Source organism: Oncorhynchus kisutch, linkage group LG15, assembly GCF_002021735.2.
Source record: "Oncorhynchus kisutch isolate 150728-3 linkage group LG15, Okis_V2, whole genome shotgun sequence".
NCBI lineage: Eukaryota > Metazoa > Chordata > Actinopteri > Salmoniformes > Salmonidae > Oncorhynchus > Oncorhynchus kisutch.
This window is the reverse complement of record NC_034188.2, coordinates 84246006-84266712: the sequence shown is the minus strand read 5'-3', so window position 1 is coordinate 84266712 and position 20707 is coordinate 84246006. Positions and strand designations below refer to the sequence as shown.

Below are 20707 nucleotides of genomic sequence, written 5' to 3'. Positions count from 1 at the left end.
ACTGACATTCTACTCCAAAATGAATGAAAATAAAATGATGCTAAAATATCAATTCCACCTCCAGAAATGAGCCCAATAACATATTGGTAAAATGATTTGTTAAAATGATTTTTACATTGGGCCATTTATAATGTAGGCCAACTTGTCAGGGTAATTTGAGGTAATCCGCAGCCCGTGGGGTAATCCATCTGTACGTGGGGTAATCCATCTGTACGTGAGGGAATCCATCTGTACGTGAGGGAATCCATCTGTACGTGAGGTAATCCATCTGTACGTGAGGGAATCCATCTGTACGTGAGGTAATCCATCTGTAAGTGAGGTAATCCATCTGTAAGTGAGGTAATCCATCTGTAAGTGAGGTAATCCATCTGTAAGTGAGGTAATCCATCTGTACGTGGGGTAATCCATCTGTAAGTGAGGTAATCCATCTGTACGTGGGGTAATCCATCTGTAAGTGAGGTAATCCATCTGTACGTGGGGTAATCCATCTGTAAGTGAGGTAATCCATCTGTACGTGGGGTAATCCATCTGTACGTGGGGTAATCCATCTGTACATCTCACAGAAACGACTTTGTCGCTATTCCCCCTTGCCACTCTTTCAGAACTAAAAAAACTAATCTGTCTCATCACAATTTTTTAAGTCACTCCCCCAAAATAATTTTGAGGTAGGGTGGCATTTTACCCCAAATTGATCCACATTACATTTATCCCCACTCTCCCATGAGTGACAGGGTAGCCTAGTGGTTAGAGCGTTGGACTAGTAACCGGAAGGTTGCAAGTTCAAATCCCCGAGCTGACAAGGTACAAATCTGTCGTTCTGCCCCGGAACAGGCAGCTAACCCACTAGGCCTTCATTGAAAATAAGAATTTGTTCTTAACTGACTTGCCTAGTTAAATAAATAAAAATGTAAACCTGGATGTGTAGCAGTGGCATGGTTACTGCTCTGCAATTCATGATGAATTCTGACAAGCAGTCAATGCACAACAATTCTTGTCAATGCACAACAAAACAATTTGCCCAGTACGAGCAAATTTAGTTGAGAAATAAATCTGGGAGCCCCTTCTTCTCAATAAATGCCAATAAAACGGCTGTTTTCGGGATTGCAAGAATTGTTGTGCATTGACTGCTTGTCAGAATGCATGTTTCAATCCCGATGGCACTCCTAACTTTAATATGTCTCGAAAATTATTTATATCGCATAGAACACACAACAAGCCGATAAGATAAATATATCAACTATTCTACTATGGGGGTTGTCTGATTTTTCTATTCATTACTCGTTTTCAAAGGAAAACTAATTGTGGGCTATTCTAGCATCAAAGTGCCACTAGGCAGAAATATTTTTGTCATGTTCCTTATTTTTTTGTGAATGGCGGCAATGGCCTACTTATTGCCTTACCTCCTCACGCCATTTGCACACACTGTATATAGACTTTCTTTTATTTTCTATTGTGTTATTGGCTGTACGCGTGTTTATTCCATGTGTAACTCTGTGTTGTTGTTCCTGTCGCACTGCTTTGCTTTATCTTGGCCAGGTCGCAGTTGTAAATGAGAACTTGTTCTCAACTAGTTTACTTAAATAAAGGTGGAATAAAAATCAAATTAAAAATGATTGTGCCGTGGCGGGTCTAACGGTCGTCTCGCGCCGAACTGCGCATGTGCAGCCCGTCAACTCAAAGGCAACTCCTAAATAAACTCCTATTAAAACGTATCAGTTTGTCACTTTCACGAGGTTGGAGTACTAACATGTTCAAATACGTAAGAGGTTTGCTCGAATCTAAGTTGTGGCTTTAGATTTCGAGAAAATAAATAGTTAAGTAAGATTTTTTTCACTTATCTTATTGATTTATCAATCCCCAAACCCCGGCCTGGTCTGTTTTGCATGAGTTCCCGGAAGTCTCGTGATGTTGCGCCTCTGGGTTTAGAAACTCTGTGCTCAAATCCTCCAACACCCCGCCCACACGATCCCAAAATTGTTTGACCGAACCCTACGTAAATTCCGTGGAGGGCGGGTAGTTGGGTTTCATTGGGGAATGACTTCCTAAGTAGTTGCTGTTGGGTGGTGTCTTCGCTGCTTAGGTGACACGTAACTAAAGTTAAAGGTGCTGTAAGGCCTCGGAAATATCTGGATTTTGACTTCTGCTACAGGGCTTAGCAAAGTCTGAACAAATTGCACTATTACATCCTATCTGGGTTTGTTTCGGAATAGAGTAGTGCGCATTGTTTCTACATTACCCACATTAACAAAGTCTGCTTCTTATGAAATATCGGAGAGAGTTTGCTGTGTGTAGTGTAGTCAAGCAAAAATCCAAGGAGAAGTAACAACAAACTGGGATTCCTCCGTGGATGTGGCTACAACGTGCTGTGGGCTAAAATGAGTCCAACATCTTCACTAAACTTTCCCCAACTCTAAAGTGTTTCTGCGCCCTCTGTCTAATAATGCTTGGGGACGACTGAAGTGATAAGGTGCTTGAGAGGTAGTAGTAACAAGTTTAGCTGAACTTTCCACAGAAGTGACCGGGAGATTGTTTGTGCAGGCAGCGGGGAGAGGAGCTATTCAACCATGGGGAACGGAGTGTGTTCTCGGAGGCAGCGGAGAATCTTCCAGTCTCTCCTTCTAATCACCGTGGTTTTCGGGATTATTTACGGGGGGATGATATCGTATGAGATGCACAAACAGCTGAAGAGGACAGAGGCGATGGCTGCCAAGTACCAGCAACATCAGGAGTCGCTCTCGGCGCAGCTTCAAGGTAAACGTTTTCCCCGGTCGACGTTTTAAAAAGATAAGGAGAGAACAGTGGCGATATTAGAATTTTTAATCTTGGTGGGGCAAACAAAACAAAAACTGTGCATGCCAGCAAAGCCACTAACAAATGCAACACTGATGAATAGATAAGTTGTAGTATAACGGTGACACACGGTGCCCACAAATTTAGGGCCTACATAAAGCTGTCCCAACATCTTACCGCTGCTACAACTGGTTATCGGAGCCTTGTCTGGCAGCGAAACAGTTCATTCAGCTTCATTTACTGCCTCCAAAAAATATATATGGCTGATTTATGTGGTTTCTAATGTCAAAATATGGCATATGCGGGGACGACAAGCGGATAAGGGGCAATCTGTAATTTCGATTAAGACATTAATGAGCGGGCTAGGATGGATGTAGTCATAACTTTGTTTAGCACTTTTGAAATGTACAGTGACAGAATTCAGAACATGGGCCGTTCTTAGTGTTCTCCCTGTACACCAAGTCAGAACCATAGGATAAATAAACAGGGCATATAAGCAGACATTGAAAGCTCTTACAATATTCGATTATTACATTTCTCTAAAACTGGTTATAGGCTACCACGTCAGAACAGTAGGTGAAATTAAGAGGGGAAAATAGACCAATTTATTAAGGTGAGGCACATGGGTTAATAACAGCTTATTTCACAACATACACTTATTACTTTCTTAGCTACAGTATACATATCTCCCTGGAATATTTTTTAAAACATTTTTAGATTGAACATTTATTTAACTAGGCAAGTCGGTTAAGAACAAATTCTTATTTACAATGACGGCCAAACCAGGACGACGCTGGGCCAATTGTGCGCCACCCTATAGGACTCCCAATCACAGCCGGATGTGATACAGCCTGGATACGAACCAGGGACTGTAGTTATGCCTACTATTGCATTGAGATGCAGTGCCTTAGACCGCTGCGTGACTCGGGAGAAAAATTACATATTACATAATTTATGCTGCAGCATACAAGACATTTTTGGACTCGCCTTGTTATGCTGTGCTCACTTGAACAGGAAGGTGGCGCAGCAGTCCTTCGTGGGCAAATTTATGGCAATTGGGAATTTCTCGCATGGAATAGCCTTCATTTCTCAGAGCATGAATAGATTGACGAGTTTCAGAAGAAAGTCTTTGTTTCTGGCCATTTTGAGCCTGTAATCGAACCGACAAATGCTGTTGCTCCAGATACTCAACTAGTCTAAAGAAGGACTGTTTTTTTGCTTCTTTAATCAGAACAACAGTTTTCAGCTGTGCTAACATAATAGCAAAAGGGTTTTCTAATGATCAGTTAGCCTTTTAAAATGATAATCTTGGATTAGCTAACACAACATGCCATTGGAACACAGGGGTGATGGTTGCTGATAATGGGCCTCTGTACACCTATGTAGAAATTCATCATTAAAAATCATCCATTTCGAGCTACAATAGTCATTTACAACATTAACAATGTTTACACTGTATTTCTGATCAATTTGTTATTTTAATGGACAAAAAGTGCTTTTCTTTCAAACAAGGACATTTTCTAATTGACCCCAAAGTTTGGAACGGTAGTGTATATATTTTTATTACATTTATTTTAGTTAACAATGTGGGGCTCAAAACAGATGGGTCTCTGCCCCACCTAACCCTGAATGATGGGTCGTCACTGGGAGAGAGGGAGGAGCTCAAGGACTTTATTTTAATTACTTTCTTGGCGTTCTTCTTTACCGATATCTGCTTTTACTAAAATATACAATTGTATCAGTTGCTTTTAAAACAATGTTGCGAGTGTCAAAGTTTTTCGCTGTCACAGCGGTGGCTTCTTGTTGACTTAGTTGGCGTTGGCTGGCTCAGCTTACTGTATTGAGAGTAGAGGTCGACCGATTTAATCGGAATGACCGATTTTAATTAGGGCCGGTTTCAAGTTTTCATAACAATCGGTAATCTGCATTTTTGGATGCCGATTATGGCCAATTTATATTGCGTCCACGAGGAGACTGTGTGGCAAGCTTGACCACCTGTTACGCAAGTGCAGGCAGCAATGAGCCAAGGTAAGTTACGAGCTAGCATTAAACTTATCTTATAGATTTTTTTTATTACTAGTTTAACTAGCTTGTCCTGCGTTGCATTTAATCAATGTGCTGCCTGAAGTTGTCACTTCTCTTGCGATCAGTGTAAGCAGAGTCAGGGTATATGCAGCAGTTTGGGCCGCCTGGCTCGTTGAGAACTGGCGGCCCAAACTGCTGCATATACCCTGACTCTGCTTACACTGAAGACCACTTCTTCCTAACAAAGACTGTAATTAATTTGCCAGAACTTTATATATTTATGACATAACATTGAAGGTTGTGCAATGTAACAGCAATATTTAGTCTTAGGATTGCCACCTGTTCGATAGAATACGGTACGGTTCCGTATTTCACTGTTTTCGAAATGATAGTTTCAAGATTTGACCATATTAATGACCTAGGGCTCGTATTTCTGTGTGTTATTATATTATAATTAAGTCTATGATTTGATAGAGCAGTCTGACTGAGCGGTGGAAGGCAGCAGCAGGCTCGTAAGCATTCATTCAAACAGCACTTTCCTCCGTTGCCAGCAGCTCTTCACAATGCTTGAAGCACAGCAGTGTTTATGACTTCAAGCCTATCAACTCCTGAGATTAGGCTGGCAATACTATAGTGCCTATAAGAACATCCAATAGTCAAAGGTCTATAAAATACAAATGGTATAGAGAGAAATAGTCCTATAATAACTTCTACAACACTGTTTTTGTATTATTTTTACCAAATTGAACACTTTTAATTGATTTGAGACTACATTTATTTTATTTATGTATTACATTAAGTTAAAATAAGTGTTCATTGTTCCTTCAGTATTGTTGTATTTGTCATTTATTACATATTAATAAAAGAATTGGCCATATAACTCATCAGCTGAGTTTAGCACACATCATTCCCCAAGCTAGATATGTACCGGGGCCTAAGAGGTTATTTTGAGTTTGGTCAAGAGGAGTTTCTTGATAAAGGATTAATGGCTCTATAGTAGGACACACACTTGGTGGCCTCAGTGTCCCAAGGCATGCTCTGCACCTCTGGAAACCTCACTTGCCAGCTCAACGTCAGACAGGTCACTAGGCTAGCTTTCTAAACACGTAGGTCACTCCCTCTACAGCCGGTTTCTCTAAGTAGGCCCTGGCCTTCGGATGATGAAACCACCAATCTGATGTTTGCTTGTAGATTTGTACTTTCTAGGATAGTTCAACGTGGACACTGTTCAATTTTCAAGTACTTTGTTGTATAATTTAGGTACGGCTACACACATGGTTCTTGCTCCATGTTTTACATGTACTGTATGCCTGGTTGGACAGTGAAGTAAGAACACATGGACCATTTCAAATGGATTGGATAGCCCTTCACTCACGTTCTGTCAGGGGTAACTCACTTCAGCCACCTCACTTTGGTGTGGAGGGGTGATTATGTTCTCTTCACAGTCATTCAATATCTACTCTCTGCTTGTTAATAGCATTAATGTGACCTACAGTATATTTAGAGATGGATTGTTACACAGCCTGTGGGGGAAAATCGATTGACAGTTTCCCCTTTTTAACAACAGAGCAGCTCTTAACTGCCGAACACTACTAGTGTTTTTGCTGGCCTCAACTCTGCCAACGGCTCTGGTAGCCGAGTTGTACTCAGTAGACTACTCTCTATTTAAAGGTTCTCTACTAGACATTTAGCAGACATACGCATGTGGAACATTTTACAAGAACTGCATTGAAGTGGGAAGCTAAGTTTCAATCAAAGGGATTTTTTTTATCATTCAGAAATACATTGTTATATTAGGAGCCCTAATCTGAAATGAGATTTTTCTTATGAAACAGCAGAAGGGTGAATGTAGTAGAGACACTAGAGAAACATAAGGACGAGTATTTAATTTTATATCCCACTGAAAGAGAAAGAGGCCACTGAGGATGGCTCTGGAACTGTCCTAACCTTTCACCCCTCACTCCTATCACATACTCACTCCTGTATGTGTGTGTGGGAAATACAAAGGGAGAGAAGGATTTTATTGCCATGAGGAGAGAGACCTTGCATGCTCAGTCATCTCTTTGCCTTCACCAGTTGTGTTGGAGGAGGTAGGTGGCCATGTCTGGATACCCAGGTGTGGAGTTGTCACCCGGAGGAGAGGCTCAGTTAGGGACAGGTGAAGGTGACTCTAAAGACCCCCTGGAGGGCTATAGTGCATAGAGATGATGTAATTGTTATTATACATTATGTAGACATCATGGTGAACTTACCCGGTGAGGTGAAAGAGGAGCCCCGACAAGACCACTGTGTCCAGAAGTCCTAAAGGCCCTTCCTCTCAGACCAACACCTACCTGGTTTCTCCCCTGGCCAGGTGAGTAGTCGGAGTACGGGGAATTGTAGCCGACTACACAGGTTCCATCTGCACCTGTAGAATGCCGCCCTGTCTGTTTGAAGATTGAGACCGATCTCACCTGTATAGGGTTGCCCAGGTGAGAGAGTATTGGATAGATGGACCTGAGCCCAGCTCTACCAACCAGAGGTCCAGTCCCTACTGGTCTGTCTCACCTGTATAGGGTTGCTCAGGTGAGTAGAATTACAATGGAGGTGGAACCCAGCCCACCACACACACACCTCCCCTCGAGGCCCAAGAGTTCTGGGAGAGGTCTATGAGAGTGTGTGATCTGACTCTGGGCCCAGTTCACTCCAAAGGTCAACTTCATAGTGTGCCTTCTGTTCTCTCTCTCCATACACTTTATCCGCCATAAGGGACTGTATTAACCATTGGGGGACTCACTCTTGTGGGACCTCTGTTGCCATGCTCACTGAGCTGGTATTTTGGATGCTTTTAAGGTATAGTGTAAATGACGGGAAATTCCACGTTAACAGAATTACTCTTTGACTCATTTTTGTTTTTTCACTTTAAAATCTATGCCAAACAAAAACCATTGATTTCAAAGTTTAACAAACCATACAACTCTATGCACAAGGACTACTTTTAACAATTTTCACCAAAACATGTCCAAAATGAATTTAAAGCTGCACTATGCAGAAATCGCTCCGCCATTTCCTGTTTGCAAAAAATTCTAATAGTTTGCATAATTTCAGTTTGACAAAACAATCAAGTAATAGTGCATTGAACCGTTGTACCATCTGAACTACTGTGACGTCTTTTCCACAAATATTTTCAGCTGTCTGAAACGGGTGTAGAAAACCCTTAACAGGAAAAAAAGTTAGCCTAAAATGTCATACTCAAATCTAACTTCCTGTAGCTCAGGACCTGAAGCAAGGATGCGCATATCCTTGATACCATTTGAAAGGAAACACTTTGAAGTTTGTGGGAGAATTATAGGAGAATATAACACGTTAGATCTGGTAAAAGATAATACAAAGAAAAAAAACATGCGATTTTGTTTTTTAAATCCCCCATCGTGAAAGGCCATTATCTGACTTTGGACTCTAAGCGCACTTTAGATTTTGGCCACTAGAAGGCAGCAGTGTATGTGCAAAGTTTTAGACTGATCCAATCAACCATTGTATTTATCTTCAAAATGTTGTTTTGAGTCTGCCAAAATATGCATAATTGGTCTGTGCAGATCCTGAACTTTGGTGACTGATTACGGTAAAACTCTCTCAGGGTTTTATGCAACCACGTATTTCAAAAACTCTTTTATATATCTGCTCCGAATTAAGATTAAAAGATGTCTGCATAAAGAATGGGGTGTCGGCTATGATATGACACATTGACTTTTGAAAAATCTATTTTGCTTATCAAACTACAGTAAGTGAAGTGGATTTACACCCGGTAACGGAATTACTCTACTGTATTGGACTGTACTGTACTGTACTCTACTGTATTGGACTGTACTGTACTCTACTCTATTGGACTGTACTGTATTGGACTGAACTCTACTGTATTGGACTGTACTCTACTGTATTGGATTGTACTGTATTGGACTTTATTGTATTGGACTGTACTCTACTGTGCTCTGCTCACTGTACTGAAGGGAGGACCATAGCAGGTGACCCAACTGTACTGTACTCTACTGTATTGGACTGTATTGTATTGGACTGTACTGTATTGGGCTGTACTCTACTGTATTGGGCTGTACTGTACTCTACTGTATTGTATTGGACTGTAAGCTACTGTATTGGACTGTACTGTACTGTATTGGACTGGACTGTACTGTATTGGACTGTACTGTATTGGATTGGACTGTACTCTACTCTACTGTACTGTATTGGACTGTACTGTATTGGACTGTGCTCTGCTCACTGTACTGAAGGGAGGACCGTAGCAGGTGACCCAACTGTGTTGTATTGTATTGTACTGTACTGTGCTGTACTGTACTGTATTGTATTGGACTGTACTGTACTGTATTCAAATCAAATCAAATCAAATCAAATTTATTTATATAGCCCTTCGTACATCAGCTGATATCTCAAAGTGCTGTACAGAAACCCAGCCTAAAACCCCAAACAGCAAGCAATGCAGGTGGAGAAGCACAGTGGCTAGGAAAAACTCCCTAGAAAGGCCAATACCTAGGAAGAAACCTAGAGAGGAACCAGGCTATGTGGGGTGGCCAGTCCTCTTCTGGCTGTGCCGGGTGGAGATTATAACAGAACATGGTCAAGATGTTCAATGTTCATAAATGACCAGCATGGTCGAATAATAATAAGGCAGAACAGTTGAAACTAGAGCAGCAGCACAGTCAGGTGGAAGTTGAAACTGGAGCAGCAGCATGGCCAGGTAGACTGGGGACAGCAAGGAGTCATCATGTCAGGTAGTCCTGGGGCATGGTCCTAGGGCTCAGGTCAGTTGAAACTGGAACAGCAGCATGGCCAGGTGGACTGGGGACAGCAAGGAGTCATCATGTCAGGTAGTCCTGGGGCATGGTCCTAGGGCTCAGGTCCTCCGAGAGAGAGAAAGAAAGAGAGAAGGAGAGAATTAGAGAACGCACACTTAGATTCACACAGGACACCGAATAGGACAGGAGAAGTACTCCAGATATAACAAACTGACCCCAGCCCCCCGACACATAAACTACTGCAGCATAAATACTGGAGGCTGAGACAGGAGGGGTCAGGAGACACTGTGGCCCCATCCGAGGACACCCCCGGACAGGGCCAAACAGGAAGGATATAACCCCACCCACTTTGCCAAAGCACAGCCCCCACACCACTAGAGGGATATCTTCAACCACCAACTTACCATCCTGAGACAAGGCTGAGTATAGCCCACAAAGATCTCCGCCACGGCACAACCCAAGGGGGGGGGGGCGCCAACCCAGACAGGATGACCACAACAGTGAATCAACCCACTCAGGTGACGCACCCCCTCCAGGGACAGCATGAGAGAGCCCCAGCAAGCCAGTGACTCAGCCCCTGTAATAGGGTTAGAGGCAGAGAATCCCAGTGGAAAGAGGGGAACCGGCCAGGCAGAGACAGCAAGGGCGGTTCGTTGCTCCAGAGCCTTTCCGTTCACCTTCCCACTCCTGGGCCAGACTACACTCAATCATATGACCCACTGAAGAGATGAGTCTTCAGTAAAGACTTAAAGGTTGAGACCGAGTTTGCGTCTCTGACATGGGTAGGCAGACCGTTCCATAAAAATGGAGCTCTATAGGAGAAAGCCCTGCCTCCAGCTGTTTGCTTAGAAATTCTAGGGACAATTAGGAGGCCTGCGTCTTGTGACCGTAGCGTACGTATAGGTATGTACGGCAGGACCAAATCAGAGAGATAGGTAGGAGCAAGCCCATGTAATGCTTTGTAGGTTAGCAGTAAAACCTTGAAATCAGCCCTTGCTTTGACAGGAAGCCAGTGTAGAGAGGCTAGCACTGGAGTAATATGATCAAATTTTTTGGTTCTAGTCAGGATTCTAGCAGCCGTATTTAGCACTAACTGAAGTATATACAACTGTACAACTGTATTGTATTGGACTGTACTGTACTCTACTGTATCGGACTGTACTGTACTCTACTGTATCGGACTACTGTACTGTATCGGAAGGGTACTGTACTCTACTGTACTGTATTGGACTGGACTGTACTGTATTGGACTGTACTGTACTCTACTGTGCTCTGCTCACTGTACTGAAGGGAGGACCATAGCAGGTGACCCAACTGTACTGTACTCTACTGTATTGGACTGTATTGTATTGGACTGTACTGTATTGGGCTGTACTCTACTGTATTGTGCTGTACTGTACTGTACTGTATTGGACTGGACTGTACTCTACTGTACTGTATTGGACTGGACTGTACTCTACTGTACTGTATTGGACTGTACTGTATTGGATTGGACTGTACTGTACTCTACTGTACTGTATTGGACTGTACTGTATTGGACTGTGCTCTGCTCACTGTACTGAAGGGAGGACCGTAGCAGGTGACCCAACTGTGTTATATTGGACTCTACTGTATTGTACTGTACTGTACTGTACTCTACTGTGCTGTATTGGACTGTACTCTGCTGTATTGGACTACTGTACTGTATTGGCCTGTACTGTACTCTACTGTATTGGACTGTACTGTACTCTACTGTATTGGACTGTACTGTACTGTATTGGACTGGACTGTACTCTACTGTATTGTACTGTACTCTACTGTGCTGTATTGGACTGTACTCTACTGTATTGGACTGTACTGTACTCTACTGTATCGGACTGTACTGTACACTACTCTACTGTACTGTACTGGACTGTACTGTATTGGACTGGACTGTACCCTACTGTATTGGACTGGACTGTACTGTATTGGACTGTACTGTACTCTACTGTGCTGTACTGTATTGGACTGTACTGTACTCTACTGTGCTGTACTGTATTGGACTGTACTGTACTCTACTGTACTGTATTGTATTGGACTGTACTGTACTCTACTGTATCGGACTGTACTGTACTCTACTGTACTGTACTCTACTGTATCGGACTGTACTGTACTGTACTGTATCGGACTGTACTGTACTCTACTGTACTGTATTGGACTGGACTGTACCCTACTGTATTGGACTGGACTGTACCCTACTGTATTGGACTGGACTGTACCCTACTGTATTGGACTGGACTGTACTGTATTGGACTGTACTGTACTCTACTGTGCTGTACTGTATTGGACTGTACTGTACTGTACTGTATTGTATTGGACTGTACTGTACTGTATTGTATTGGACTGTACTGTACTCTACTGTATCGGACTGTACTGTACTGTACTGTGCTCTGCTCACTGTACTGAAGGGAGGACCGTAGCAGGTGACCCAACTGTACTGTACTCTACTGTATTGGACTGTATTGTATTGGACTGTACTGTATTGTGCTGTACTGTACTGTACTCTACTGTATTGTATTGGACTGTACGCTACTGTATTGGACTGTACTGTACTGTATTGGACTGTACTGTACTGTATTGGACTGGACTGTACTCTACTGTACTGTATTGGATTGGACTGTACTGTATTGGACTGTACTGTACTGTATTGGACTGGACTGTACTCTACTGTACTGTATTGGATTGGACTGTACTGTATTGGATTGGACTGTACTGTACTCTACTGTACTGTATTGGACTGTACTGTATTGGACTATACTTTATTGGACTGTGCTCTGCTCACTGTACTGAAGGGAGGACCGTAGCAGGTGACCCAACTGTTGTATTGGACTCTATTGTATTGGACTGTATTGTATTGGACTGTACTGTACTGTACTGTATTGTATTGGACTGTACTGTACTCTACTGTATTGTATTGGACTGTACTGTACTCTACTGTATCGGACTGTACTGTACTCTACTGTACTGTATTGGACTGTACTGTATTGGACTGTACTGTATTGGACTGTACTGTATTGGACTGTGCTCTGCTCACTGTACTGAAGGGAGGACCATAGCAGGTGACCCAACTGTACTGTACCCTACTGTATTGGACTGTATTGTATTGGACTGTACTGTATTGTGCTGTACTGTACTCTACTGTATTGTATTGGACTGTACGCTACTGTATTGGACTATACTGTACTGTATTGGAATAGACTGTACTCTACTGTACTGTATTGGACTGTACTGTATTGGATTGGACTGTATTGTACTCTACTGTACTGTATTGGACTGTACTGTATTGGACTGTATTGGACTGTGCTCTGCTCACTGTACTGAAGGGAGGACCGTAGCAGGTGACCCAACTGTATTGTACTGTATTGGACTGTACTCTACTGTGCTGTATTGGACTGTACTCTGCTGTATTGGACTGTACTGTACTGTATTGGACTGTACTGTACTGTACTGTATTGTATTGGACTGTACTCTACTGTATTGGACTGTACTGTACTCTACTGTATCGGACTGTACTGTACACTACTCTACTGTACTGTATTGGACTGGACTGTACTCTACTGTATTGTACTGTACTGTACTGTACTCTACTGTGCTGTATTGGACTGTACTCTACTGTATTGGACTGTACGCTACTGTATTGGACTGTACGCTACTGTATTGGACTGTACGCTACTGTATTGGACTGGACTGTACTCTACTGTATTGGACTGGACTTTACTCTACTGTATTGGACTGTACTTTACGCTACTGTATTGGACTGTACTCTGCGCTACTGTATTGGACTGTACTGTACTCTACTGTATTGGACTGTACTGTACTCTACTGTACTGTATTGGACTGTACTGTATTGGACTGTACTGTATTGGACTGTGCTCTGCTCACTGTACTGAAGGGAGGACCGTAGCAGGTGACCCAACTGTGTTGTATTGGACTCTACTGTATTGGACTGTATTGTACTGTACTGTACTGTACTCTACTGTGCTGTATTGGACTGTACTCTGCTGTATTGGACTGTACTCTACTGTATTGGACTGTACTGTACTCTACTGTATTGGACTGTACTGTACTCTACTGTATTGGACTGTACTGTACTCTACTGTATTGGACTGTACTGTACTCTACTGTATTGGACTGTACTGTACTCTACTGTATTGGACTGTACTGTAAGCTACTGTACTCTACTGTGCTGTACTCTACTGTATTGGACTGTACTCTACTGTATTGTACTGTACTCTACTGTGCTGTATTGGACTGTATTGGACTGTACTCTACTGTATTGGACTGTACTCTACTGTATTGGACTGTACTGTACACTACTCTACTGTACTGTATTGGACTGTGCTCTGCTCACTGTACTGAAGGGAGGACCGTAGCAGGTGACCCAACTGTGTTGTATTGGACTCTACTGTATTGGACTGTATTGTACTGTACTGTACTGTACTCTACTGTGCTGTATTGGACTGTACTCTGCTGTATTGGACTGTACTCTACTGTATTGGACTGGACTGTACTCTACTGTATTGGACTGTACTGTACTCTACTGTATTGGACTGTACTGTACTCTACTGTATTGGACTGTACTGTACTCTACTGTATATGACTGTACTGTACTCTACTGTATTGGACTGTACTGTAAGCTACTGTATTGTACTGTACTCTACTGTGCTGTATTGGACTGTATTGGACTGTACTCTACTGTATTGTACTGTACTCTACTGTGCTGTATTGGACTGTATTGGACTGTACTCTACTGTATTGGACTGTACTCTACTGTATTGGACTGTACTGTACTCTACTGTATCAGACTGTACTGTACACTACTCTACTGTACTGTATTGGACTGGACTGTACAAAACTGTATTGGACTGGACTGTACTGTATTGGACTGTACTGTACTCTACTGTGCTGTACTGTATTGTATTGGACTGTACTGTACTGTATCGGACTGTACTGTACTGTACTGTATCGGACTGTACTGTACTCTACTGTACTGTATTGGACTGTACTGTACTGTATTGGACTGGACTGTACCCTACTGTATTGGACTGGACTGTACTGTATTGGACTGTACTGTACTCTACTGTGCTGTACTGTATTGGACTGTACTGTACTCTACTGTACTGTATTGGACTGTACTGTACTACTGTACTGTATTGTATTGGACTGTACTGTACTCTACTGTATCGGACTGTACTGTACTCTACTGTATCGGACTGTACTGTATCGGACTGTACTGTACTCTACTGTACTGTATTGGACTGTACTGTACTGTACTGTATTGGACTGTACTGTACTGTATTGGACTGGACTGTATCCTACTGTATTGGACTGGACTGTACCCTACTGTATTGGACTGGACTGTACTGTATTGGACTGTACTGTACTCTACTGTGCTGTACTGTATTGGACTGTACTGTACTCTACTGTACTGTATTGGACTGTACTGTACTCTACTGTACTGTATTGTATTGGACTGTACTGTACTGTATTGTATTGGACTGTACTGTACTCTACTGTATCGGACTGTACTGTACTCTACTGTATCGGACTGTACTGTACTCTACTGTATCGGACTGTACTGTACTCTACTGTATCGGACTGTACTGTACTGTACTGTACTCTACTGTACTGTATTGGACTGTACTGTACTGTACTCTACTGTACTGTATTGGACTGTACGCTACTGTATTGGACTGTACTGTACTCGACTGTACTGTATTGGACTGTACTGTACTCTACTGTACTGTATTGGACTGTACTGTATTGGACTGTGCTCTGCTCACTGTACTGAAGGGAGGACCGTAGCAGGTGACCCAACTGTTGTATTGGACTCTACTGTATTGGACTGGTATTCTACTGTACTGTATTGTATCGGACTGTACTGTACTCTACTGTACTCTACTGTACTGTACTGTACTCTACTGTACTGTACTCTACTGTATCGGACTGTACTGTACTCTAGTGTATTGGACTGGACTGTACTGTATTGGACTGTACTGTACTCTACTGTGCTCTGCTCACTGTACTGAAGGGAGGACCATAGCAGGTGACCCAACTGTACTGTACTGTATTGGACTGTACTGTATTGTGCTGTACTGTACTCTACTGTATTGGATTGGATTGTACGCTACTGTATTGGACTGTACTGTACTGTATTGGACTGGACTGTACTCTACTGTACTGTATTGGACTGGACTGGACTCTACTGTACTGTATTGGACTGTACTGTATTGGATTGGACTGTACTGTACTCTACTGTACTGTATTGGACTGTACTGTATTGGACTGGACTGTATTGGACTGTGCTCTGCTCACTGTACTGAAGGGAGGACCGTAGCAGGTGACCCAACTGTATTGTATTGTACTGTATTGGACTGTACTCTACTGTGCTGTATTGGACTGTACTCTACTGTATTGGACTGTACGCTACTGTATTGGACTGGACTGTACTCTACTGTATTGGACTGGACTTTACGCTACTGTATTGGACTGTACTCTGCTGTATTGGACTGTACTGTACACTACTCTACTGTACTGTATTGGACTGTACTGCACTGTACTGTACTGTATTGGACTGGACTGGACTCTACTGTATTGTACTGTACTGTACTGTACTCTACTGTGCTGTATTGGACTGTACTCTACTGTGCTGTATTGGACTGTATTGGACTGTACTCTACTGTATTGGACTGTACTCTATTGTATTGGACTGTACTGTACTCTATCGGACTGTACTGTACACTACTCTACTGTGCTGTATTGGACTGTACTGTACTGTACTGTATTGGACTGGACTTTACCCTACTGTATTGGACTGGACTGTACTGTATTGGACTTTACTGTACTCTACTGTATCGGACTGTACTGTATCGGACTGTACTGTATTGGACTGTACTGTACTGTGCTCTGCTCACTGTACTGAAGGGAGGACCGTAGCAGGTGACCCAACTGTGTTGTATTGGACTCTACTGTATTGGACTGTATTGTATTGTGCTGTACTGTATTGGACTGTACTGTACTGTACTGTACTGTATTGGACTGTACTGTACTGTGCTGTACTGTATTGGACTGTACTGTACTCTACTGTACTGTACTCTACTGTATCGGACTGTACTGTACTGTACTGTACTGTACTCTACTGTATCGGACTGTACTGTACTCTACTGTATTGGACTGGACTGGACTGTACTGTATTGGACTGTACTGTACTCTACTGTGCTCTGCTCACTGTACTGAAGGGAGGACCATAGCAGGTGACCCAACTGTACTGTACTCTACTGTATTGGACTGTATTGTATTGGACTGTACTGTATTGTGCTGTACTGTACTCTACTGTATTGTATTGGACTGTACGCTACTGTATTGGACTGTACTGTACGCTACTGCATTGGACTGTACTGTACTGTATTGGACTGGACTGGACTCTACTGTACTGTATTGGACTGGACTGGACTCTACTGTACTGTATTGGACTGTACTGTATTGGATTGGATTGGACTGTACTGTATTGGACTGGACTGTATTGGACTGTGCTCTGCTCACTGTACTGAAGGGAGGACCGTAGCAGGTGACCCAACTGTATTGTATTGTACTGTACTGTACTCTACTGTGCTGTATTGGACTGTACTCTGCTGTATTGGACTGTACTCTACTGTATTGGACTGTACTGTACTCTACTGTATTGGACTGTACTGTACTCTACTGTATTGGACTGTACTGTACTCTACTGTATCGGACTGTACTGTACTCTACTCTACTGTACTGTATTGGACTGGACTGTACTCTACTGTATTGTACTGTACTCTACTGTGCTGTATTGGACTGTACTGTACTCTACTGTATTGTATTGGACTCTATTGTATTGTACTGTACTCTACTGTGCTGTATTGGACTGTACTCTACTGTATTGGACTGTACGCTACTGTATTGGACTGGACTGTACTCTACTGTATTGGACTGGACTTTACGCTACTGTATTGGACTGTACTCTGCTGTATTGGACTGTACTGTACTCTACTGTATTGGACTGTACTGTACTCTACTGTATCGGACTGTACTGTACACTACTCTACTGTACTGTATTGGACTGTACTGTACTGTACTGTATTGGACTGGACTGGACTCTACTGTATTGTACTGTACTGTACTGTACTCTACTGTGCTGTATTGGACTGTACTCTACTGTGCTGTATTGTACTGTACTCTACTGTGCTGTATTGGACTGTACTGTACTCTACTGTATTGTATTGGACTCTATTGTATTGTACTGTGCTGTATTGGACTGTACTCTACTGTATTGGACTGTACGCTACTGTATTGGACTGGACTGTACTCTACTGTATTGGACTGGACTTTACACTACTGTATTGGACTGTACTCTGCTGTATTGGACTGTACTGTACTCTACTGTATCGGACTGTACTGTACACTACTCTACTGTACTGTATTGGACTGTACTGTACTGTACTGTACTGTATTGGACTGGACTGGACTCTACTCTATTGTACTGTACTGTACTCTACTGTGCTGTATTGGACTGTACTCTACTGTGCTGTATTGGACTGTATTGGACTGTACTCTACTGTATTGGACTGTACTCTATTGTATTGGACTGTACTGTACACTACTCTACTGTGCTGTATTGGACTGTACTGTACTGTACTGTATTGGACTGGACTTTACCCTACTGTATTGGACTGGACTGTACTGTATTGGACTTTACTGTACTCTACTGTACTCTACTGTATCGGACTGTACTGTACTCTACTGTACTGTACTCTACTGTATCGGACTGTACTGTACTGTATTGTACTGTACTGTATTGGACTGTACTGTACTGTATTGGACTGTACTGTACTCTACTGTATTGTATTGGACTGTATTGGACTGTACTCTACTGTATTGGACTGTATTGGACTGTACTCTACTGTATTGGACTGTATTGGACTGTACTCTACTGTATTGGACTGTACTGTACTGTATTGGACTTTACTGTACTCTACTGTATTGTATTGGACTGTATTGGACTGTACTCTACTGTGCTCTACTCACTGTACTGAAGGGAGGACAGTAGCAGGTGACCTAACTGTACTCTACTGTATTGGACTGTACTGTACTGGACTGTTCTATATTGGACTCTACTGTGCTGTATTGTATTGGACTGTACTGTACTCTACTGTATTGGACTACTGTACTCTACTGTATTGGACTACTGTACTGTACTCTACTGTATTGGACTACTGTACTGTACTCTACTGTATTGGACTGTACTGTATTGGACTGTACTGTATTGGACTGTACTGTATTGGACTGTACTGTGTTCTGCTCACTGTACTGAAGGGAGGACCGTAGCAGGTCACCCAACTGTACTCTACTGTATTAGACTGTACTGTATCGGACTGTACTGTACTGTACTGTACTGTGCTCTGCTCACTGTACTGAAGGGCGGACCGTAGCAGGTGACCCAACTGTACTGTACTCTACTGTATTGGACTGTATTGTATTGGACTGTACTGTACTCTACTGTGCTGTATTGTATTGTGCTGTACTGTATTGGACTGTACTGTACTCTACTCTACTGTGCTGTACAGTATTGTATTGGACTGTACTGTACAGTATTGTATTGGACTGTGCTGTACTCTACTGTATTGGACTCTACTGTACCCTACTGTATTGGACTGTACTCTACTGTAGTGTATTGGACTGTACTATACTGTACTGTACTGTATTGGACTGTACTGTACTCTACTGTATTGGACTGTACTGTACTCTACTGTATTGGACTGTACTGTACTGTATTGGACTGTACTGTATTGTATTGGACTGTACTGTACTCTACTGTATTGTATTGGACTGTACTGTACTGTATTGTACTGTATTGGACTGTACTGGACTGTACTGTATTGGACTGTACTGGACTGTACTGTATTGGACTGTACTGTACTCTACTGTATAGGACTGTACTGTACTCTACTGTATAGGACTGTACTGTACTCTACTGTATTGGACTGTACTGTATTGAACTGTACTCTACTGTGCTCTACTCACTGTACTGAAGGGAGGACAGTAGCAGGTGACCCAACTGTATTCTACTGTATTGGACTGTACTGTACTGGACTGTTCTGTATTGGACTCTACTGTGCTGTACTCTACTATATTGGACTCTACTGTGCTGTATTGTATTGGACTGTACTCTACTGTATTGGACTGTACTGTGTTCTGCTCACTGTACTGAAGGGAGGACCGTAGCAGGTCACCCAACTGTACTCTACTGTATTAGACTGTACTGTATTGGACTACTGTACTGTACTCTACTGTATCGGACTGTACTGTACTGTACTGTATCGGACTGTACTGTACTCTACTGTACTGTACTGTGTTCTGCTCACTGTACTGAAGGGAGGACCGTAGCAGGTCACCCAACTGTACTCTACTGTATTGGACTGTACTGTACTGTGTTTTATTGGACTGTACTGAAGGGAGGACCGTAGCAGGTCACCCAACTGTTTTGTGACTTATGATTTCCCATTGTAGCCAATTCAGTTGCAGTAATTCACTTACAAGTTTGAATCACTTAATTAATAAACACAATTGATATCAGTAAAATCACAAACCATTACTTGTTACTTCTGTTTTTGTTTTTTTATACCTTTTATTTAACTAGGCAAGTCAGTTAAGAACACATTCTTATTTTCAATGACGGCCTGGGAACAGTGGGTTAACTGCCTGTTCAGGGGCAGAACGGCAGATTTGTACCTCGTCAGCTCGAACATGAAGCAAGGGGGGGGAAATGTTAAAATATCTTCCAGATATGTGGGTGTTTTGGTAACGGGATTAAGAGGCAATATTTCTTAGACTTTCAGACGGTAAACAATTTATCCAAAACAAATGATGTTGATATTATTTGGCAGGGGTCTTTATGTCAACATGAATGTATTTCTGAAACCTTTAGGACTTTTTCTGGTAGATGTTGTCAAAGACCCCTTTTCCCATCTGTTTATCCACAAATCAAAGCCTTGACTTATGCCTCATTTTTAAGATGGAGCGTTTTAGAAACATTTATCTTTGCCTTTAATTTCCCAAAATTA

At 42.3% G+C, this 20707-nt stretch overlaps 1 protein-coding gene across 3 annotated transcripts in view; it reads left to right on the top strand.

Annotated features, from left to right (window-relative positions):
* The first annotated feature begins 2024 nt into the window (after nt 1–2024).
* golim4a (golgi integral membrane protein 4a) overlaps nt 2025–20707 on the top strand; it is a 44279-nt gene continuing 25596 nt past the window's right edge. For 2 of the 3 annotated variants that reach the window (XM_031791203.1, XM_031791201.1), the window contains exon 1: nt 2030–2751. In XM_031791203.1, coding sequence (XP_031647063.1) covers nt 2565–2751 — 187 coding nt within the window. In that variant the 5' untranslated portion in view covers nt 2030–2564. Of the gene's footprint in view, nt 2752–20707 lie in introns of all 3 variants that reach the window. The other variant, XM_031791202.1, reaches the window with a different exon arrangement.